This window comes from Protopterus annectens, chromosome 2.part1 (genome assembly GCF_019279795.1).
Source record: "Protopterus annectens isolate FY-2018-M chromosome 2.part1, PAN1.0, whole genome shotgun sequence".
NCBI lineage: Eukaryota > Metazoa > Chordata > Ceratodontiformes > Protopteridae > Protopterus > Protopterus annectens.
Window position 1 is genome coordinate 915,110,391 of NC_056729.1, and position 24,695 is coordinate 915,135,085.

The 24,695-nt window shown below is 43.5% G+C and overlaps 1 protein-coding gene across 1 annotated transcript in view; it reads left to right on the forward strand.

The window, feature by feature from the left end:
• Window positions 1-24,695, forward strand: part of WWC2 (WW and C2 domain containing 2) — a 1,656,421-nt gene that overhangs the window by 1,040,759 nt on the left and 590,967 nt on the right. The window contains exon 12 of the mRNA XM_044062544.1: window positions 16,450-16,570. Within this exon, the coding sequence (XP_043918479.1) occupies window positions 16,450-16,570 (121 nt within the window). The remainder of the gene's footprint in view (window positions 1-16,449; window positions 16,571-24,695) is intronic.

A 24,695-nucleotide genomic window follows, 5' to 3' on the forward strand; every position in this document is an offset into this window, starting at 1 on the left:
CCAGGATGCACCACTACCAGTCCCCCAGATCTCGTTTGCCGCTAACTAGCAAAGATGTGGTCTCGAGCTGGCTGAGCTAAGTAGTGTTTTTTCACTAACTTTTCTGTCAGAAATTTGCTAATTTCTAAACAAAAAGCTGTTTTAACGGCTACTCTGTGCTGTTGTGTGTGTTTGACAACTTTTCTGTGGAAAATTTGTGTGTGATTGATACTTGTTCTGGTTACAGGCTCCCTTGGTCTATAGGGCCTTTCCTACTGGTTAATTCCCTTTAAAAAAACCTTAGGGTTTCTTTCTTTTCCTTATACGGTTGTTTACTGTTGTTCAAATTGGCTATTGTTGTGAACGGCAACTTAATCTTGACTAAGACTAAGTCTGTCTGTGAGAGAGTACTTATTTTTACTTATAATGTCTCAAGCACCTAGGCCTTCGGGCTTCAAGAAGTGCACTAAATGTAGCTTTAAAATGTCTATCACGGATGATCACTCTCTGTGTGTATATTGTTTGGGCGCCAAACATTTGCAGGAGTCCTGCAGCGTGTGTCACGCTTTTTCCTCGAGGGTCCTCCAAGAGAGGAAAAATAAGCTTATATTGAAAGGCCTTATAAAACCCTCTTTTGAAGAAGCTTTAGCATCCTCTCCTTCTCCTGCTAAAAAGAAAAGGGCGTCGGCTCCGACCAGTCCGTTGGACCCGACCGCCAAAAGACATAGGCAGGCTTCTCCTTCGGCTCCAAGGACTTCGGAGCCGAGGGCGGAACGGTCTGCCTCGATGCCTCCAGTCTCGACTCCTCTGGCTTCGGAGCCGATGGCTGGGGCATCGAGAGGCGGGTCACCTTCACCGGCTCCACTGGTCTCGGAGCCGATGAAGGTTGTCCGCTCAGACACTTCCTCCTCGGCACCTAAGTCCTCCTCGGCACCGATGGAAACTGGTTTGGGTATTCCTTCGGCGCCGATAGTTATCGAGTCGCCTCGGAGCCGGTCCCCTAGCTCCTTGGGGCCGTTGGAGAGGCCAACTCGAACCCGTTCAGTCTCCTCTAGGTCATCGAGGATGTCAGATTCGGACATAGACAGGGTGCTCCAAAGACTGTTCCAGTCCCCAGTCTTTCAAAAATTTGTTTCGGCTCCGACCCAGTTGGCTTCGGAGCCGATAGCCCATGCCCATGTCATTGCCATTCCTCCTCCGACCGCTTCGGCTCCGTCGGAGCAGGTGCTGTTGGAGCTGGTGGAGATCCTAGGTTCGGCTCCGACCCTTACTCCAACCCCGGCCTTCGGGTCCGAGTTTGGCACGCGGACTTCTTCAGCTGGACCCGGGGGTGACGTTTCGGGACCTATGCTATCGGTTCCGAGCCTCCCTCTCGGTGCTTCGGCTGCGGGACTTCCGTCTGCTATCATGGCTCCGGGGACCGGACACTCCCAGGATTCTGGGGGTCCGGCTTTCAGAGCTATGAGGAATGCCTTGGCCAAGTCTTCTTCGGCCATCTCTCCGGTTTTACCGGCACCTTCCCTGGGCGTGGAGACTGGGTCTTTGGCAGTTCCCCTGTCCTTCGGCAGCGGAGCCCCGGGGCCTGAGGTTACCCCCACTGGGGGTTCCCCTCCTCCTGAGGGTTCTTCGGAGTTGTCTTCAGAGGAGCCCCCAAGGAAGAGATCGTGCAAGAGGAAGCACGTGGACTCCCCCCGAGTCTCTTACATTGGACACTGATCTTGATGATGCGGAGGGGTCCCCGAAGTCGTCCTCAGATGATGTCTCATTCGCAGACATTTTAGAGATCCTCAAACAACGAGGCGGCTGGATATCCAAACCCCCCTCTGCTGATGAGTCAGTGCTTCTCAAGGCCTTTGGGGCTCAGCCCTCCGCCTCCTGGGTGTCTCCGCCCTTCGACGAGCTCCTGGATTTGGTTTGTCAAAGGGCGTGGGAACATCCAGATACTGTGGAACCAGTGCCTTCTCGCCCTAACAAATTTTTGTCTGCCCCACCCGAGAAGGAGTTCTTGACAAAAGGCGTGGCTGTAGATGCCATGGTGGTGGCATCTGCTACACAACAGGACGTGGCAGAGGCTTCAACGTCCGTCCATCCTCCTAATAAGGAGTCTAGGAGCATGGACCGGTACGGGAAGCGCACCCTGACTTCAGCGGCCTTTACTCTAAGGTCCCTGAATTATTTGGCACATTTTACCAGGCTACAGAGGGATCTGGTCAAGGAGCTGTCAGATTCCCTCTCGGGTAACCTACCTGAGCAGCTAGCCCAGTCGGTTAGCTCTCAGTTGGCTATCCTTACCTCGATTTCTAACTCGTCCATGAGGCTCATTTCATATGCGGCCGAAGGGGCGGGCAGAGCGGCAGGCACAGGCGTGGCTCTACGGAGACAAGCCTGGCTCAGTTTGTGTCATTTTGCGGAGGCCTTCAAATCTTCCTTTGCCGACGCTCCCTTTGATGGGTCCTCTTTGTTTGGACCTAAGGTTAAAGACACTCTTACCCGCTGTGAGCAAGAGGGGAAAAACTTTATCTGCCGTAGGTGCACGTTATTCCACTCCCTTTCGGCCTTATCCCAAGGCTAAAGGAGGAGGGAAGATGTGGTTCCGCAAATCGCGTAAGTTTTTTCCTCAACAGCAGGAAGATTCCCCTTCCAGAGGCAGAGGACGGGGAAATTTTTCTGGGAGACGCCGTCCCAGAGGCGGCAGAGGGCCCTGCAATTCTGGAGACCGCGAGTCCTTTCGTGGCTCTTCAGCCTCCCACACTTCATGAGGGATTGCCCGGCTGTGCTGCTCCAGAGCCAGTCGGGTGCCGTTTTGCCAAGCACCTAAAAGCCTGGGAGTCTATCACTCAGGACAGATGGGTGCTTCGGATTATTGCTGGAGGTTACATCATTCCCTTCACACACTCACCCCCACCGTCCAAAAAAATCCCGGACCCACCACCCAGTCAAAGGGAAATGGCAGCCGCAGAAGCGTCAAAGCTGCTAGAAAAAGGAGTCATTCAACCGGTCCCCACAGACCAGATCGGATCCGGAAATTACTCAAGGTTCTTTTTAGTGCCAAAAAAGACAGGGGACCTGAGACCAATATTGGATCTCAGCAAACTAAACCAATCCGTCACGAAATCCAAATTCCGAATGGTCACTTTACAATCCATTCTCCCATTGTTGGAGAAGGATGTTTGGATGTGCTCCATAGATCTCAAGGACGCCTATTATCACATACCGATACATCGGGCGTCCAGGAAGTATCTGCGCTTCAGCCTGGGAGACAGTCATTTCCAATTTTGTGCACTGCCCTTTGGTCTCACCACAGCCCCCAGGGTGTTCACCAAGTGTTTGGCAGTAGTGACTGCTCACCTGAGGAGTCTTGGATTCCAAGTGTTTCCCTATCTGGACGACTGGCTCCTGACTGCCACCACCAGGCATCTACTAATGGACAACCTCAAAGCCACCATCTCCCTGGGTGCTACCCTGGGAATTACATTCAATTGGTCAAAGTCTGTCTTGCTGCCCTCTCAGCGCATAAGGTTCATAGGAGCAGAGATAGATTCAAAATTGATGCGCGTCTTTCTTCCTACCGAAAGGATTCAAACTTTACAAGGTCAAGTTCAAGCCCTGCTTTCAAGATCCAAAGCCCCAGCCAGGATGGTCCTGCAACTTTTAGGTTCGATGTCTGCCACGGTTCTCCTAGTTCCACTGGCAAGATTGCACATGAGGATTCTTCAGTGGCTGTTATCGACTCAGTGGTCCTTTCAGAATCTCCCCCTCAATCACCCCATTATGATTACAGAAACATGCAAACGGGACCTCCGCTGGTGGCTTCAGCCGTCCAATCTGAATCAGGGAAGACCTTTTGTTATCCCCTCCGGTGGCCACCCTGACGACGGATGCCTCCCAGACAGGGTGGGGGGGGCATTGTCTGGGCAGGTTAGTTCAGGGTTCTTGGCTTCCAGACGAAACCTTTCTCCATATCAATGTATTGGAAATGAGGGCTGTACTTCTGTCCCTACAGGCCCTCCACAAGTTTCTCCCTCAAGGCATTATCGCTATCCACACAGACAACATGTCGGTGGTCTGGTATCTGAACAAACAAGGAGGGACCAGATCTTACCCCCTTTGCAGAGAGGCCATGAGGGTGTGGGAATGGGCTATAGCTACCAACCGTTTCTTGGTAGCGACCCACATTCCAGGGAAATCCAATATATTGGCAGACAGATTAAGCAGGACGATTCTCTCTCCTCACGAGTGGTCCCTGAACAAAACAGTAGCAGCTCGGGTTTTCAGAAGATGGGGAACCCCGTGCTGCGACCTATTTGCAACACCACAAAACGCAAAGTGCAAAAGGTTCTTCTCCTTGACTCCACGTCAGGGGGAGGCAGCTATGGATGCTCTGGTCCAACCTTGGCCAACAGGACTACTTTATGCCTTTCCTCCGCTTCCACTTCTCCCCAAAGTCATCCAGAAAGCTTCTCAATTGGGGTCCACAATGATACTAATTGCTCCGCACTGGCCTCGTCAGGTATGGTTTCCCTACCTGAAGAAACATGCTGTGGACGATCCTTGGTTTTTGGATCTAACTCCGGATCTGCTGATTCATCAGTCGGGACGACAACACCAGTCCCTTCACACTTTGAAATTGACAGCTTGGCTCCTCCACTTCCGACTTTAGTCAGAAATCACACCTTAGACCCGGAAGTTATTCACATTTTATCTTCGCCCACAAACCCACCACTAAGAAATTGTACCTCAGTAAGTGGAAGAGGTTTGCTATCTGGGCTCAACTGAGGGGCTTAGACCCTATCACTGCCCCGATTCCAGAGGTTTTGAAATTTTTAACATCCTTGTTTAATCAAGGATCTTCAGTCTCTACCATTAAAGTCCAACTAGCAGCTATCTCTAAATTTCACGAATCCATGGATCCACCGTTGATGAGCAGCAGATTATGCAAAACTTTCATTAAAGGTGCTGGGCTGTTAAGAGCCCCAGTTTTTCATCCTGCGCCTCCGTGGGATCTTGATTTGGTACTTCGTGCCTTAACATCTTCCCCTTTCGAACCGGCTGCTACATGTGAGTTAAAATATCTGCCTTGGAAAACTGCCTTCTTAGTTGCAATTACCTCTGCAAGGAGAGTTTCAGAGCTTCAAGCCCTATCTATCAAACCACCGTACTTGATTTTTCACAAGGATAGAGTATCACTTCGGCCTAACCCATCTTTTGTCCCAAAGGTTTGTTCTAATCTCTGTCTCCAACAATCTCTAGAGCTACCAGTTTTCTTTCCAAAATTCTCCAACGAAGCGGAGTACACCCTCCATAAATTGGATGTTCATAGACAATTGCGCTTCTATCTAGACAGGACTCAGCAATTTCGAAAATCAGACCAGTTGTTTGTGTCCTTTTCAGACAATAAATTGGGTAAAACCATCACTAAAGCTACTATCGCCAAATGGATTAGAGATTGTATAACTCAGGCTTATTCCTCTTCAAATAAGCAACTTACAACATCTATCAAAGCTCACTCTACCAGAGCTATGGCTACTTCTATTGCTTTTCATTCCAAGCTCGCTATTTCTGAGATTTGTGCTGCGGCTACTTGGTCCAACCCGCACACTTTCATTTCCCACTATAAATTGGATGTGGCATCTAAAGGGCGAGCATCATTTGGTTCCACAGTACTCAGGAGTGTTTTCCAGTGAGCCACCCAGGATTCAGGTGCTAGGGACGCTGTCCCATCAGTCAGAATGTAGGCGAGATAGGATCACATAACATCTTTTAGTTATGTACTCACCATAACTTCAGATGTTTGGGATCCATCTCGCCTACATTCCTAATACCCACCCTCCTTCCCCCTGCCTTGGAGATCAGAAGAGATTGAACAGTTTGAGTTCTACTGTTTTTATCTTGTTTCATCTGACAATGTTATATAAGCAGTGCGTGCATGTGTGCATGTATGCGGACAAACTAGATCTGGGGGACTGGTAGTGGTGCATCCTGGGATATAGTAAGCTCAGCCAATAAGAGACTTCGCTCTTTGGCATAAGCGTGCCGAGTCGGAGCCGAGGGATCGGCTCCGAACCCATCAGTCAGAATGTAGGCGAGATGGAACCCAAACATCTGAAGTTATGGTGAGTACATAACTAAAAGTTAATGGCCAAGAAAGTTTGTAGTTTGCTCTAAAACTGTATTAAACTGTCTATAATCAGAAATAAGTTACACTGCTCCCTGTACACCACCACACCATCTTGCCTCTCGCTTCTTTATCCATGTAAACTACCAATTCACAGCTTTATGTCCTTGCGTAGTATATTGTGTTGGACTGTTATCTCCCGAAAAATGTAGCTTAACCTCTGTGCTCATGCTATTCGCTAATTCCCCCCACCCCCTGCAACTGACTCTAATTGGACCTTTCTTCCCTATCCATGTTTTTCTCCTTTTTGTTTAGTATCTTTTCTTGTCCACATCTTTTTTTTTTTTTTTAAGTAAACATCTTTATTAAATTATCATGTATGGCATAGGCAATCTTACATTTGTGTAAATGAAAAGTCAACATTAACACCACTTTAGGAGCAAACATTGTACATCACAGACACAACTGAAACAACTATAGTTGCAAACATCATACATCACTTATCTATCCAGTCATTGTCAGTTAAGCATTATATGGCTCATTCAAATACTGCCTCTTAAACCTCATTCCTTCTTTGTGTATGTTCTTTCAATTCCCATTTTTTATATGTAGTTTGCTCCATCCCTTTTCTAAAGATCCCAATTCCAGTTGTTTTATCTATGTTACTATAGTCACATTACATCTAGTAAAGTTGGTCTAGACTTTGATTTCCATTTCTAGTAATTGCTTTTTTGGCAACCACCATAATTAGACTCAACAAGGCATTATTATGTCTAGGAAATTCCACTTCTGTATCATAGCTCAAAAAAAAATAATAATCTCCCCGGTCAATCCAATCCACTCACCCAGCATCGCCAACATTTTCTTACCTGCATCTTTGGTTAATTAATATCAGCCCCCTAAGTCAGCCTAACTCTCCCCTATTCATTTCAAACCATCTTTAGCCTCCTGTGGTCAGTCTAGGCACTGTCTAATTGTCTTGGACATCTTTCATATTTCTGAGCATAAATTTCTAACAAATTACTGATAGTTTGTTGGCAATCAGACCTACTTGGTCTAACCTTCTCTGTTTGCCCTCTTTGTGTTTGGGCTCACTCAGCTCCACTAGCCCCCTCCTCACCTTCTGCATTAACATCCTGTTGGGAGACAAACTTCCTGACTCACGCCATTAACACCTTTGCAGTAGTAATTACCACCCTTTATGCACTCAAGTCCCCTTAAAAAGTTACTCCTACAATTATAGCCTCAAACTTAATGAAAACATTTGGATTGTAACCTGTCCTGTCTACTCAACTCTCCCTCCCCCTCTTTCTGCACTCACTTCTTCCATTACCAACAAACGTATCCTTTCAAATAATGTTATGCGTCTTCACTTGTACTGTACTATTGTAGTGGTATTTCTAGTCACCTCATTAACCATACTTATACAACTCACATCCCTAAAATGCTCCCTAACAAATCCATCTGTAAAAACATCCACTCAGGCCACACCTCTGACTATGCATCTGGACAGTTTCTCTCATAAAAGTGCCATCCTAATTGAATATAACTATATCCACTGCAGTAAATTTCAATTCTTTTCCATCCCCGGCAAACTTAACCTGCTATCTCCCATAGCTACAAAATCTACCACTAAAACTACCTTCCTTTGCCATCTCATTAGCCACCTCCTCAAACTTGTCCAGTGTGGCGGTGTTCATCCCAGCCCTGGACGTTCACTGGCAACTACCTTTCCTCATTCTCTCTCCTCAGAGTGTGCTGCTGCTTGTCACAAGAATTGTATGCAGTATCTGCAATAAAATTACTGACCCACTCATGTCTGACATAAAACTCTCCTGATATAGTTGGTTAAAACCTCATATTCAAGATACTGAAATAGTTCCTCCAGGATACAACATTCTAAGAAATGACAGAACACACAAAAAAGCAGGTGGTTTAGCACTAATATACCACAACACCTATGCCATCTCTCACCTATTAAAACCAGTCCCATCCTTTGCTTATGTAAAAATTATTTTTACATTCTTGCAACTAAATAAGTCGAAACAAATATGCTTTTCAGTAATCTATATACCCCCTGGGTAAAACATTCCAACACTAGAAAACTTCCTTTCCTGGACCACCACAAATATTACCAATGAAACTATTATTATAGGAGCAACTGGCAAACTCTTATCACCGACTCCCCAGAAAATAGTATTAACCTTCATTGCTTTACACAGCTCATTACTACTACTACCAGAATGCCAAATAATCATCACCTAGGTGCTACCTTAGATTGGATCTTGGTGTCAGAACCCCACAAATACACTAATTTTATTACACTCCCAAATACCCTAAGTGACCATCTACCAGCGTATACCCACAGAACCCCCCCCCCCCAAGAACTGTAAATTCTGTACTATAAAACTACCGGAAATCTTCCCGAATTTAACCAACAAGTATTCAGTAATATCTTAAAAACAATAAACCCAGTCCTCATTAAAAACTTCACCTCTGGATAACGCCATTTGCTATTTTAACAAAGTCTGCTTAGATACCCTTAATATATAGCCACTCGTTGTACCAAAAGAATAAAATGCAGTCACGCACCATGGCTTACTAAAGCCATAAAACAAGTAATGCCAAACTTGGAAAAAACTGGCATAAGAATAAAAATGACCCCGACCTACTTATTTACAAACAGGTATGTAATAAATCCAAAACATTAGTCATAGCTGATTAAAAAAAAAAAAAAATAACCAACCAAACCCCCCCCCCCCCAAAAAAGAAAAATCTGGAAATCTCTCTCTACACTCCTGACTCCTGGTTCCCACTCAAAACCTTTCACCAGCCCCTGATAAAGATCCATCTGTAATAGCTAACATCTTTAACTCCAACTTCATAAAAAGTATACTTAAACTTGTAAACTATCCCTCTGCAAATAAACTCCACCTCAACACTAAATCCACTCCCACCTGAGTCACTAAATAGTAATACCAACACTAACAGTCTCCTTAACCATGAATCCTCCACAGCTATCTGTGCAACTTGGCTACATTCACTCTACAACCTGTTCCTACCTCTCTAATACATAAGCTTCTTCTCAAATTAAAACCTTGCTCCCTGTCCTCAGACAAACCTCCCTTCTGAATACCTAAAACTCACAGCAGATGCAATAGCCTACCCTGGCAGCATATTGATTAGTAGGTCTACCACAGAATCAGACGTTCCTCTACTTTGGAAAAAATCTATTGTAACACCCCTACATGAGGGTGGAAATACCAATGAACTGACAAACTATCGACCCATCTCTGTTTTCTCCTCTATCTAAAATACTAGAAAAGTGCATTCATATGTATTTGCTAAAACATCTTACTGATGACAATCTCATTCCTCCCACCCAACATCATTTTTGGCCAGGACATAGCACTTCCACTGGATTTGTATCATTCACAGATGCTGTGAACAAAGCCTTGGATTCTGGACAGCTAACCTGTGTAATCCTACCGGACCTGTCTAAGGCCTGTGATACAGTATCGCATCAAAAATTACTACAACAGATATCTACACCATACCTCCCAGCTGTCCCGAATTAGTCGGTCTTTACATAAATTTGGGGTCCAAATAAAGGGTGCCACGATTCCCGAGTGGCACCCCTTCATTTCCGATTTCTTTGCTTTTGTTTTTTTTTTTTTTTTTTTTGAATTTTCGTGCTCTCTGAGCTGATGTCATCACATGTGCAATGATATCAGCTCCGTTAGTGCTACCAGCCAGTCGGAATTGAGCTCAAGGAGATCACATAGTCATTTCCAGCTGGCTGCAAGCAGGCGGGAATTAAACAGCAGCAGCACTAATGGCAGTTTCTGTGCTTTGCTGCCGAGAAAGAAGAATGCTGGCTGGCTTTGCATATGCTGCCGAGAGAGGTGCTGGCTTTTGAGAATGCTGACGTTTTTGGATGGAAGAACGAGAGAGGGACTTTGAGAGGTGCTGGGCACTGCTGGCTTTTGAGAATGCTGCCGTTTTCACAAGAGAGAGACTTTGCTTTTGCTGCCGTTTTCAGACAGAACTGCTGGCTTTGCTGGCGAGAGAGGGACTTTTGCTGAACTGCCGAGAGAACAATGCTGCCAGATGGAAGAACTGCTGGCTTTGCTGCCTAGGTAAGGAACTTTTCCTTTTGGTGCAAGTAATTAACAATAACAGAATTTCCAGCCGTGATATTTGCCATAAGTGCATCACAGAATAAATCAAAATATCATTGAAACAGACAAAACTTTACAGGCTAAATAACCTTTCCTAAATAACAAGTAAATGACCAAAAACAGTAACTGTGATATTTAAATGATATTTGTGACCTAATTCCTTTGCCTCATTTATTTTGTTGGCATAATACCCTTACAAACTCTGTAGATAGAAGAGTTGTTTACTAAACAAACAGGAACAAGAGGCTACTAAGTATTACTTTGTTATTGATCTGATAAGTGGCTTGCAGAGAAGAGTCAAAGTATATGTTATCTATTGGTAATACACTGCTAAATGAAAAAAAAAAGAAGGTCAAATCCATTTTTTACAAATATGGATGCATTATGTCTAAAATTGAGATCTATTTTTCTGGGTACTCCAGTTTTCTTCCACATGCAAAATATATGCTGTAGTCAGATTGGTGTGTGTGTGTGTGTGTGTGTGTGTGTATAACTGCCCCCAATGTAACCTGGTGTCTAGAGGTATTTAGGCTCAAACCCTGTACCTTTGGTACAGGGTAAAAAGAGCCTAAAGCCCCTAGCCATCACCATTTCTCAGCTTTGCCCAGATTTTTGTGTTGAGAACTATGGACAACAGAATTTGTATTCCCCCATTATTGGCTTTGTTGTTTGTCCAGGTTTTTTGCGCTAACCGTTCACAGCTATGGTGAGTGAGAAGTCAGTTGTATTTATTACTCCCCCATTATTGGCTTTGTTGTTTGTCCAGGTTTTTTGTTCTAAGAGTTGAGAGCTATGGTGAGAAGTGAGAATGAATTTGTATTCCCAGGTTTTTTGTGCTAAGAGGTTGAGAGCTATGGTGAGAAGTGAGAACTGAATTCTCTAAATGATAGCCATTAAGTTTCAGTCTTCCTATTTTTCAAACTGGTGATTTAGCATAGTGGTATGTTGTGTACTGGCTAGTGTATAGTGTTCTGGGTTCAAGACTTGCCAGTAACATACATCGTGGTAACACAACATTTTATTCTAGTAACTTTCCAAAATTGTACAAGCAGTGTTTAAAATGTGTCCCTGGTTTTTGCCCCCCCCCCCCTAAAAAAAAACCTGAAATTGAAAATAAGTGCAAGAAGCTGTGCAAGAAGATGCCTATGGCTTGCACACTACTGTCATTCTGTTTATAGTTTGGGTGTGGAAGTAGACTTTTATGATGGAAATTTTCTGAATTGGGCAGTTTTGTAATTACTGGTTCATACATTTTCTTTGCCTACAGTATAGCCTACTGGAAAAATGTTCATTCAGACAATAAATTTAAAATGTGCTCCAACAAGTGTGCTGTATTATACAAGGAATATTGGCTGGGGTGTCTTCTGTGCGGAGTCTGCATGTCCTCCCTGTGGTCGTGTGGGTTTCCTCTGGGTGCTCCGGTTTTCTCCCACATCCACAAAGACATGCTACAAGTGGATTGGACACGCTAAAATTGGCCCTAGGCATGAGTAGTGCTCGAGTGTGTGTGCCTTCCGTGGAAGGTTGGGCACTGAGATGGCAACTCGACACCGTAAAACTCCTCTGCCAATCATGAGCGGACAAGGTGATCCGCTGTGGCGACCCCTAACTGGGAAAAGCCAAAAGAGAGAGAGGGAATAACTTAATAAAGTCACAAAGGTGTATCAAAGGAAAGAACACATGTATGTTTCTTGTTTTGTGTGCAAGGGGCCGATGATTTGAAAACAGCCCAAAGGTAATCTTATCCACCACTGGCCAGATACATTTTCTTTGGATGTGGTGCGGTGCATGTTTCAATGCTGTTTCAATGAATGTGAGTTTCAAGGGTAGAGAAGTTTTAATGCCAAGTCTATTTTCATTGTGAGACAGTATTGCTTTATCAGATGTCTGTTAGTGTTTGTCCATTGATGTGCTGCAAAATGTAAAAATAAAATCCAAATAATCATTGTAGAAGTAAAGCAATATGCACACATTAGTGTTTATGGTAAATACATAAGCCGCGGTGGTTCAGCGTTAGCGTTGTTGCCTCACAGCAAGAGGGTCTCCCGTTCGATTCTCGGCTGGACCGCCTTCTGTGTGGAGTCTGCATGTCCTCCCCGTGGTTGAGTGGTGTTTGAAAGACATGCGTAGAATGAGTGTGCCTTTGTTGAAAGTTGGGCATTGAGCTGGCACCTTGGCACCCGCAAAAAATCTACTGCCAATCATTAGCAGACTGGAGTTCCGCTGAGGCGACCCCTAACCGGCAAAAGCCAAAAGAACAACAACAACAAAGTGTTTATGGAAAGAGCCAGGTAACGGGGCATTTGAATGACTCTGGTGCCTTATTTTGGTTGTCTTGTTCTTCAGTTTGTGTTTGAAAGTTGGTATCCCACAATTCCATTGGAGTGGGTGGGGTTGCATAATTATGTATGCTAATTAGATGTTAATCAGCATACAGATTTGTACCTATTTTTCATGGCCCTTGTCCAGTTTTTTGATGTTTCCAGGTTGAGAGGTATGATCTACACTAGGATGATGTCCACTTACTTAACCACTTAGATGGTTTGCCAACAGCATAACTAGTAGACAGCAATGTGTTTGATGGCAAACTAATATTTCTCAATACCTCGAAAACAAACCTGAAGTCCCACAGGGTTCCATTCTTGTACCCTTAACTTTTCAACATTTTTATTAATAAACTTTATACTGCCTCCCTCCAAAGTATACTCATCCAATATGCAGATGATTCCACAATTATCTCCTCCTCCAATAACCTTCATCATCTCCTAAAAATAACTCGTCACCTTTACCACCATCAAAACCTGGCTAAACAATGCACAGTTACTACTTAATCCCTAAAAGACCAAACTGTTATTGTTTACTTTAAAACCTCTTCTCCAGGACTTTAAAATATATTCACAAAATAACAGAAATAGAAATCATAACTCACGCAAAACTATTGGGCGTCACCATTGACAGTAAACTCTCTTTTGAAAATCATATACTAAATACCATTAAAATACGCACTTTAAGCTAAGCAAAGTGTATAGACACATACATTTCATGTACAGCCCCACCACAAAAGCACTTGCCAGTACTCTTTTGCTCCCCTCCCTCTTGTGCGGGGTCCCCATTCTCACTAACCTCCACATGATTCTTAGAAACAAGCTGCAGTCATGCTACTACAAAATAGCTGAATTTGCAACTGGCTTACCTTATCTCACACACCACTTTTATGCCCTCAATGAATTACATTGGCTAGAATTCCCCCACTATCTCAGCTATTTATATCTAACTCAAGCACACAAAATAATTTACAAGCCTGACAGTTGCCCAGCATTAAAACCAGTCCTGCAACTGTATAACCCTTACATAAATCTCCGCTCCACTAATAAACAGTTTTTAGAGGTATGTAAACCTAACAGAAGAGCTGGCCCAAAGCCTCTGCCCCATTACCAGTGCAAAACTGTGGAATACATTGCCCTCAAGTGTCACTATCTTAAGACTTCAAGACTTTCAAACTCACTCTAAAAAAATTTCTTAATACTCACACCTGTCCTTGTTCCTCTCCCAAAGTCTAACATACTCTAACCTTGGCTCTTAACTATATTGCTCATACTACCTGTTTTGCCTCCTTCCAGCCACCTCATCACCTCCCCCTCACCACCCACTCTCTTCCCCAGCCCACCATGTAGCATCTCCTACTCTTACCCTGACTCACTACCTAGAATCTTCATATTTCTCCTCTCTTCCAAATTCTTTATCTCAAACTGTTATACTCATATTCACAGACCTACCCTCTTATTTCTCTGTCGAATCTACTATCCTTAACCATCACACTCCATCTGTGTCAGTAATCCTATACTTAAACCTTTCACTTTCTAAATCTTGCAAAACTAACTACAAATTATACCTATAATGACTTAATTCACTTTCTTTCAGTTATAATTCTACCTCATAGCTTAGATAGACTTGACCTTAAACTGTTATTCTACTTACAGATTAAGCTGTGTTATGTCTGTAACTGTATGTGGTAATGTATTAAAGTTAAACTGCATTTTTATGTTGTAGAGTGTAATGTGTGTACACAACTTTAAATTGTCAAAATGTCCGTACTTTGTGTAGAGATTTTCTCCCCGGGCCCCCACTGAAAATGGGTTCTGACCCAGACGGACTTTCCCGGTCAAAAAATGTCAATAAATAATCACCCCGACCTACTCCTTCAGGCCATTTTTGGAGTTGTAGATTCAGGAGCTATGCCTGAATTGATCCTTCAGAAGTGGGACACTGTGGAGGTCAGTGTCCTCACCATTCAAGAAAGTGCAGTTCTCTTACCCTTTCTGTGCTAATTGATTACAGGGCAAAGAAGAGTTAGCATTAAAATATGTTATCCGTCTTGTAGCAAGGGTGAGTATTGTATGCTTTTTTTGTGATTCCATAGCTCATTGTAAAGTTCAAAGAAGAAAGAACAAGGCCAATTCTTGTCATTCCATAATGACGGAGAAATATGCTTTCATGCTCTCTTGTCCCTTTTCACTAGGGGGCCCCAGAGAAAACTTTGCCCCAAGGCATTTTTTCTGCTTCTGATGGACCTGCATATAACTGTCTATCAGAAGTGACAGAGGTTGCCAGGAAGCCATCCTTTAGGCACACTGACATTGACAAGTGGAAAAAGTTCTCCAGTTAGATGTAATAGTCAGGACCACCTCACTCATCAGTGACCTGTATAATATGAGCATCAGTTATTCTGTGGTCAGGTTATGTGCTACTTGTTTCTGCTCATTTTGATCTTGTATAGGTTAGGTTTGTGTCGAAGTGCTCATTAGTCAGATAACTTAAAGTAGTGCTGTGCTTCTGTCCAGACTTGAAGGTCTTTGTGCACTCATACCCAAAGATTTCACCTTTGTTTACAGGCATTCCTTCCCTCATTCAAACCCAGTGTTCTGGCAACATTGAAGTCCTTCTGTTGTAAAATGCCCCCCCACCCCCACCCCCCTGCAGCTATGTGCTGCCATGATCTTGTTGCTGCAGACTTGCATAAAAAATTTGTTTTTTTAAAAGGATTAAATGTCTGTCCATACTAGCTTCCATGTTGTCTCCAAAGTGAATTCTGAATTGTCTTGGAACCAAAACATTTAAACTCCATCTTTTCTTTGCTGGGGTGAATGTCAGACGCGAGAGGGTCTTTCACATCCTGGATGTCCACTGCAAGCTCAGTTTTTTTTTTTTCTGAAGGACATTCATGAGCTTAGGAGATGGAGCGGTTCTGTTTCCTTTGCACCAGAGGGGGAAAATGTTGTGACCAAAGGCCACTCCACTAAAGATAAAGCTGCTTCCAATGTTTTGTTTAAAAAAATATGTCCATTGCAGAAATATGTGCTGTAGTGGCTTCATTCCTAATCCACACCGTCGCCAAGCAGTATTGACTGCGGAGTTGAAGTTCTTTGGTGCATCTCCACCACAGGACGTGGTGATCTGACCTTTGGTACCTGTACTGTCTTTTGACTAGTTCCAGCATGGGTTAGTACTCATCTTAGTTGCCTAGCTTAACTCACCAAAAGGATCTCCAGTGCTAGGTAATCTGATTAGTGCGAGAGTGTGCTTGGTGCATCTTTAATATCCCTTTGTCACACGCATGCTTGGATAGCCAGTCCACTCACTCTAGGCTGTTGGGAGTTCCCTGCAAGTCATACAAGTATATATTTATATTTCACATGTTAGCAATATTGGTGTTTAACCTTTATTTCTTGATTTGTGAAATGTATGTTTGTCCAGGGACAGGCAGTGCTAGTGTTATCAGCATGTGATATGTCAGCATATCCTAACACTGCACACACACAGTACAGTGCACTGGAGCTTCTGAGATGTAATCAGTGTAGATAATGAACATAATTATTGACAAAAAAGGATGACTGTTTATTTCAGCTTCTACTCTTAACAGCATACCTGTTATGCAGGCTTCCTTTTTTCCAGAAATATTGTTCTGCAGCTGTCTGCAGGACTACTGTTGACAGGTATTTATATTTACATTCCCATTCTAATTCCATTTTCTGTGGTATTCATTCATCACGGTGTTATACAAGCATTTATATGACTGAAGTGTGTAAACATGTGCTTATCAACCTGTCTTCACTTTGCTGACTGTGTATAGAATTGGAGAATTACTGCAGTATTAATTTCTGCTTTGTTGTTCAGATGCAGAGTTACCAAGGGCATCTAGTCACCTCCTGGAAGATAAAGCAGCTGGTGTATCTGCGGCAGTGTCAGATGAGTCTGTTGCTGGAGACAGTGGTGTGTACGAGGCGTCTGTGAAACGGTAATTTTAACAGGATTAGAAAACAAATGGTGCTGAATCTGTAAGCTTATGTGGAAATGTTTGACTTTGCATTGTTTACAAAGGAGACATTGAACTGCTTTTGATATAAATATTCATTAAACTGCTGGTAGGTGAAAACAAAGTTGCTTGGATTTGTCATTAGTACTGTGCAACCCAACCCTCCCTTCCTTGTCTTCCATTTAAACTTTACCCTTGTGGATCTCCCTATCTGTTTCACCAGTTCTGATTTATTTTTTAGTATTGGTAAGCAAGAAGTTCTTCAGAAATTGCTGAATGTTCTATTCTCCTGGCTCTGCTGCCTGTATCACCCATTGCCTGTACACAAACTCTCCAAAGTTGTCCTGATGAAGTTGCACTTTTTGTTTGATTTTTTTGTTACATCACTGCCAGTCCACTGTTTACTGCACTTTTGGCCAAGTCAAAGAAGCGACTAAAATTCATCATGGGTGCTCCATGATTCCAAATACTTTAGCAGTATTTCCTGAAGGATACACTTTATCAACTGTCTGGCATTAAGCACACCTCTCCCCTAGCCCTTACCACTTGTGTAGACCCTGAAAAGGCAGTTATTAGCTCTAGTAGTGGGTCTCACAGGTTTTTTCCCAAGCTTTGAGAGTTTGTGTTAATTGCACATTTTATTTGCCTTGGGTATACTGTGCTGCTGATAAACAATCCAAGCCATCATCAGAATGCCTTTCCTACCTGTTCAGTGTTGCATTTAAGAAACTGTTAACCATGGTGAACCATTTGCACATTTGTGATGGAGCTGTTTAACTTTTTCTGTATTAAATGCTGTGATGTACCAGTTTCACCAGTACAAGTGCAGTACATCAGCCAGCTGAGAAGGTTAGGGGTCTTGGATTTTTCTGTTCGGTAATCTTATTAGGTAGCAGTTACACAACTAACCCTTTATTCTGCTGTATACCTTCAGATGCATTTTGTTTTATTGTATGATACTGTAGTATATTATCATAGGTAGGTACTAGGCTATTGACCCTTGGGCCTGTATAAGCCTAGCCAAATGGTACCCTGGCTTTTGCCACCCAAGAAAATTATTTTCCTGTCAAGCAGAGCCACAGAAGTGATCACCGGGGTGAATTTCCTATCTCCCATCCAATCATCAAGCTTTTTCTTGAAGAGTGCTAATGAGGAGCTTTGTTTGATAGAGATAGGTAGTTTGTTCCAGAGTATGGGAAGTCTCTGGGACAGGACTGTATCCCTCCAGCAGGTTCTGTTTATTGTGGTGACAAGGTTTAGGTCCCTAGAGTGTGTAGCTCGGAGGGATTGGGATTTCAAGTGGAGCATGTCCAACAGCTCTGGGTTTGACATAGCTTTGTATGTTAGGCAGAGATAGCCTGTGAGTAGGCGATATGCAACAGAGTAAAGCTGGAGTTTTTTGAGACGGTCTGTGTAAGGCATCTGTTTGAGGCCGGTAATCCTCTTTGTGAAGAATTTCTGTGGCCTTTCCAGTTGTTGTAAATGACTTGTGAGGTACATACCAAAAGGGGCGATGTACTCTATAATGGGTCTAATGAGTGGATGAGTAGAGGAGAACAATGACCTCTTCTTTCCTGGATAAGAAACCTTTTTTGGTGAGGTGTGCCACGTAGAAAGATTTCCTGACTACTGTGGCGATGTGATTATCAAAGGAGAGACTACTGTCTACCTGTGTCCCAAGGTCTCTTATCACACTTTCAGTGTTAAGTAGACTATTGCCTATGTGGTAGTTCATGGGTACAGAGTTTTTACTAAAAGGGATGACAATGCACTTTTTGGCATTGAGCTTGAGGCCATGGCTTTGACACCAGGCATCTGTCTCAGTGAGGCCCTTTTGTAGGATGTCCACATCGTTAGGAGTTTTGATTATGGCTCCTAGTTTGAAGTCATCTGTGAACTTTGTTAGCCAAAGACCTTCTGTGTTAGCCTGTACTTCAGAGCAGTAGATACCAAACAGGAGAGAACCCAAAACTGAACCCTGTGGTAACTCCACTTGTCACTGGTCTGAAGTTGGATTTAGTCTGCTACTTTCATAGTGTGGGTTCTGTCAGTGACCCAGTTGACAACCCATCTTGTGACATAAGGATTTATACCTATTTTAGTGAGTTTATCTATAATTCCAGAGTGGGGGATGGTGTCGAAAGCCTTGGCGAGATCTAGAAGGTTGTGTCAACCACCTTACCCTCATCTACGGCTTTGGTGACTGCTTCAAAGAAGTCTATCAGGTTTAAGAGACATGATCTGCCTTTTACAAACCCGAACTGGGTAGGGTCCAGAGTTTGGAGATTACCAATGTCATTGTTTATAAGTTCCATGATGATACGTTCCATAGCCTTGCAGACCAGGCTCGTCAGGCTGATGGGGTTGTAGTTCCCAGGGTCCGTGGTGGCTCCCCCCTTTGTGGAGTGGGATAACCGCTGCTGTACACCATTCAGTGGGCACAAAGCCTGAGGTGAGGCTATGATTGAACATGGTACTTAGGTGGGGTGCCAGTTCATTTTGTAGTTAGTGTAGAACGCAGCCTGGGATGTTGTCAGGTCCCATGGATGCTGTGTTCTTGACTTTGGAGAGTGTGTTTTTTTTACATGTGCAGCCGCAATTACAGGAACTTTGCATTCTTTTGTCTTCATCTGTCATTAAGACAGAGAGAGCAATAGTGGAAGAGTTCACTAGTGTCTTGGTTGGCCATATAGTAGCTCCCATTTCATTTCTGTTGTGTACTTCCCTGATGGGGCTGAGTAATGGTGAAGTGGACTAAGTGTATCTTGGATGTTTTTCTGTTCTCATGTTGCAGTGTTCCAAACTTTTGGGTTATCCTCTGCTTGCTTCCGAACATCCGGCCAGTATACAAAAGCTTGTAGTCACTGCTAGGTACGTGGGACGTCTTTGGCTCAGGGATCGTGGGCCATAAAAGCGACATCTGCATGTATCTTTCCTCAGAACTTCTTTGCTCCCAGTCGAACGTCAGCACTGTGAGGTAACTTGTGATGATTGCCCCCAACTAAATGCAGGAGGAGGGGGAATCTGTGCTGTCTTGGCCAAAAGGGAGTCACCAGCAAGATTTTTGGTTTGTACTGCTGTATCTTCAGTAGGACTTTTTGAAGTATGATGGGAAGGGGGGGGTAATGCATATAGAAACATCCCCTTTCATGAGATTGAAAGGCATCTGTTGCCCTTGGTAAAGGACTGGGAAGCCTGGTGCAAAACCGTGGTAGTTGTCTGTTCGGAGGGGAGGCAAACAGGTCTGTTTGTGGTGTATCCCACCTGTGGACAGCATTCAGAAACACATCCCTGTGAAACATCCATTCATGGGATTGTGACATGGACCTTGCTCAAGGTGTCTGCCTGAATGTTCTGAGCTGAAGGGATGCAAACTGCCTGCAGGGTGACTCCATGTGTGGCTGCCAGGTCCCAGGCTTGGAGGACAAGTCTGCAAAACAAATAAGATTTGGTTCTGCCCTGTTTGTAGTGTTGTCTGTGAACAGTTTCAGGGGACCTTCTCACAAAGGACAAGGGATCCTTAATCCATCCACATCTGGAATCTATGAATCTAACCCTGTGGGTGATAGAATTTTGATCCCTTCTAGACACCTTTACACTGAGAACGTGTGAACAGTCCTGCAGGAGGCCAGGAAACCTAACACTAAGAGGGTCTTATTTGTCTAAATGGAGGAGATTAGGGTCTTATTTGTCTAAATGGAGGAGATTCTCCATGTAGTGTCTACAAAGACAGCTAGACCCTATTCAGAATGAGGTCCCCTTAGTGCTGTCCTGTCTGTGGGAACTCTTGTAAGCAGAGTTGGCATGTTCCTCTGTTAAAGCACACCTTGCTGCTGTTTTGGCCTGTCTGTCTCTTGATCCCCCTGTAGCTTCCCATCTCACTCCAAAGTTATTCCTTAAGGGAGTACTACACCTCAGGCCCACCAGGAGGCTGGTTCCACCTCCATGGGATCTGAATTATGTTTTAGAGAAACTCACTGTTGCTCTCTTTGAACCAGCTTCTAAGGCATCTCTGAAACATTGTACCTGGAAAACTGTACTCCTCGTGGCTCTGACATCAGCCAGAAGAGTGTCAGAGCAGAGTTCAGGCCCTCATGACAGCTCCTTCCTTCCTCACCTTCCACAAGGATAGAGTGACCCTGAGGACCAACCCCTCCTTTATGCCCAAGGTGGTTAATGAGCTATCCTTAAATCAGGGTATCCACCTGTCCACCTTTTTTTACTCACCCCCAAAATGACAGTGAGAGAGTCTTGCATTCCCTTGATGTTCACTGACAACTGAGATTTTACCTTGACAAGACTAAGGCCATTAGAAAATCAGAGCAATTATTTGTCTCCTTTCACCCCAGAGCTCTTGGAAAGGCGGTGACAAAACAGACCATTTCTACTTGGCTTTCCAAGGCTATTTCCTTGTGATACACATTCCGTGGGAAGCAACTCAAGTCAAAAATTATGGCCCCACTCCACTAGAGCCATGACTTCAAGTGCCTTCTTCAAAGGACTGGACACTGTATCCATTCTGGAGGCAGCTACATGGACATCTGTCCATATCTTTACCAAACACTACAGGTTGGATCACATCTTCAGATCCATAGTGGGGTTTGATGGGGCAATCCTTCATGGCTTCATGGAGAACAGTTCCATGCCACCACCCCCTTCTTTCCTGTGAGCTTTGGCACTCGCCCAAGAGTTTGGAATACTGCAACATGAGAATAGAAGGACATAGAATAGCTGTGTAAGATCTTACCATAATCATAGATGTCCTTCTCTTCCATGTTGGAGTATTCATTCCCTCCCTCCTTACCCCCTTCTTTTCATCTAAACTGTTCCTTCTTGGATGGCACAGGACTTGTGCAGCTATCCTGGGATTGGGACATTCAGTTCTGAGGAAAGGTATGTGCAGATGTCACTTTTATGGCCCATGCTCCCTAGGCCAATGTCAGACGTTCCATGTACCTAGCAGTGACTGCAAGCTTTTGTATACTGGCCAGACATTCGGGAGCAAGCGGAGGATAAACCAAGAGTTTGGAATACTGCAGCACTGAAGAAGACAACTATGGTTATGGTAAAATTTTACACAACTATTCTGTCTGAAGAAAAGCAGAAATGAAAATGCCTATTGGTTGTAAACGTTCAGTTTCTTGGCTGCATAAAATTTAAGTATTTTTTTATCGCTGTGGGCTTATGCCAACAGCCTTGATTTCAACAGAATTATAATGTTCACTGTGATACTTTAAATAGGAAGTAAAACTATTTTCATAATATGTAACAGGATCAGCCTTGTACAAGATTGTGGGGAAGCAATGTGTGAATAATTACTATCTTTATAGAGGAATATATAGTATTGCTTTCGCTGAGTAGCTGGCATGATATATACAGGAAGTATGCAAATGTGGTTTATTAGTGCATTTGTCGGAGTAGTATGTGATCTGTTTCCACTATTATGCATTTCTCAGTCTCATTTCAGAAGCAAGCTAGGTAATTTGTTGGCACAGTAACATTTCCTTGTATGCTTTTCTCATTTGCTAATGGCATGGTAAGGTGATGGGCTGTGGTAGCTGTAATTCTGTAAAGCCTTCGTTGTTAAGGTATGAAGCTCTCTCATTAGTAGCACACATCTCTGTTGGTAAACATCCATACTTACTATAATATGTTAATGTGCAAGTGAAAGGACAGTGGTTTTCATACATGTTTCAGAACCAAATGTGTGTGTGTACTGTACAGTGGAAACAACTGCAAAGTGAAGACCGATACCTTGTCTTTAAGACAGGCACTTTGACTCTTTCTGAAGAGTCCAGATCTTGCACCTGAAAGGGAATAGTACAGGAATTCGGGTCTGACATCTTGTGCATCAGGAATGTTATTTGTAGGTTAGATGCAGCTGCTTATAACTTGCTTTGTGGTTACTTGAAGAGAAGAAGAGATTACGTGCAGATTTTAGAACCATTGTTGAGGTGGTTCTTTACCACATGATAACTCAGACGTTGTGTCCACATTCTGCTACTGTATGCTGAAGCCCTATCCCTGAAGACTGTTGTCTGAACCCATTTTCATAGTGCAGACTAAAATAATTTCTCTATCTGTGTATAGCTGCATGTAGAATTTACTGTGACTGTCTAGCCCATTGGTGAGAATTGCATTTAATTCCTAATTCCATAACAGTAGATACTATGGGAAGTTGCAGAGTTTGACAAGAATATTGTATAAAATGTGTTATGTACAGTCATACCTTTTTTATCTTTGTTGTAGTTTTGTTGCCATTTTTCCTACAGCTGGTTTTGTGACTAAATGTTTATGGCGTTGGATTTTGTCCATCAAAGCAGATCAGCCTAGGAGAAAGAAGAAAAATTAAAAAAAAAAAAAAAAAAAGTGTCTGCTTGATTCAGAACATTATGGAATATTGGATAACATTACAGGCACCAGCCTGCTTTCTGAAATTCACCTTTTTTCTTATTGCTTTGCAGCCAGTAACATCCTCAAGTGGTGCAGCATCATAAGGTTGGGAGGAGACCTCAAGTCCTAATGTTCTGATGAAAAAAATAGTTGTCGTTAGAAATCTGTTACTGTAGAGTTCGATTACAGTAGGCTAGCTATCTTTATAATTGAAATTAATGATGACCTTGAAAGCATTGAGAAGAGATGCTGTAAATCTGTTTTTCTCTTCCCTGTCTGCTGAGGGCAGTGCGGAAGACATGTTCAATAGTGCAGCAGTCATTTCTGAACAGGAGGATTTGGGTGCTACTATTGTGAATATGAATTTTGGTGCCCTAAACCAAGGGCATTTCAAATGGGCAGCTAGAAAGGTACTTAAAGAAACAGTTGTATTTAGAATTAAGCTAGTCTTTCCCTACGGATTTCCTTCTCTACTGCCCCATAATCATTTGAACAGATATTTTGAAGCTCTGAAGGGCTATATTTCAGGAACCCTGATGCAATGCTTATGCAGCTCACTGATCTCAAAGTATTGCACTGCACGTGCAGTGTTTCTGTGCTGTTTTAATACATTGCTTGTGATAATGAACACGACTTCACTGCAGCCGAGTCAGAAAAAAAGACGTTTATGATCCCCCACTTCCTGCAAATTACGATATAAATGTTCTCAACACACTGGCAAGGCAGTGCACTCTTTGTAGTCTACAGAAGTGCGGTCCTTGAACATGTTGCACTGGCAGTTGCTTTGTTAGGGAGCTTTCCCTTGGAAGGTGAAAAGAGGGCTAGGATGTTTACTGTCATTACAGATAGCTAGTGTAATTTCTGTGGTGTTACTTCATGTTTGTAAGTGGGCTTACCTTGCTTACTGATTCCAGGTTTATGTCTGCAGATTATGGGCTTTGTCTAGGAGGCAGGGTTAGTTTAAATGGCAAATTTGTTTATGTGTTAAGCCTGTGGCTCTCCTTAGAGAGAGAGAGAGAGAGTTTATACTTTTGATATTGAAGTTAGGCTGTGGAGCTATAAGGAAAAGGAGTTCTCGCCATTCTTGTTTTATGTCTTGCACCAGACACTCTTACTCTGACTAGGTGTGTTAGTAGACTTCATTTATTCAACAGGTGTGCTCAGGCTTTTCTTGTTTTATGTCTTGCACCAGACACTCTTACTCTGACTAGGTGTGTTAGGAGACTTCATGTATTCAACAGGTGTGCCCAGGCTGTCGGCAATCTACAGCACTCAGCCATTCACATGCCAACCCCTTGTGTCTAGGCTAAGCTTTGACTTGTCTTTCATGAAGGTAGGGCCTCAAGAAGGTTTTGTCTGTCTCTGTACCCTTTGTCCTGGGTGGGGAGGCACAGAGTCTAAAGGCTAGCTGTTATTTCTGAGGTGGATAAATAAGTAAGGATAATAAGACCTCCCTGTTTGTAGTCTTCCCCAGATTATTCCTCCTTCGTGATGCTGTCTGACTCATGAAATTCTATGTGGATTGTTCTTTCTCCCTTTATAATCCCATCCCCTGAAACTTCTGAGTTAATATCTAGGGCGAGGTGGAGTAGAAGTCTTGCTTCATTCTGCTTCTGGGGCCTTTGCCTAAGGAGACCAGTTTTGCAACATGACAGCATTTGAATGATATTCTCCCCAAAATGACAGACGCCCCTTAGAGACCTCCAGCAGAGTG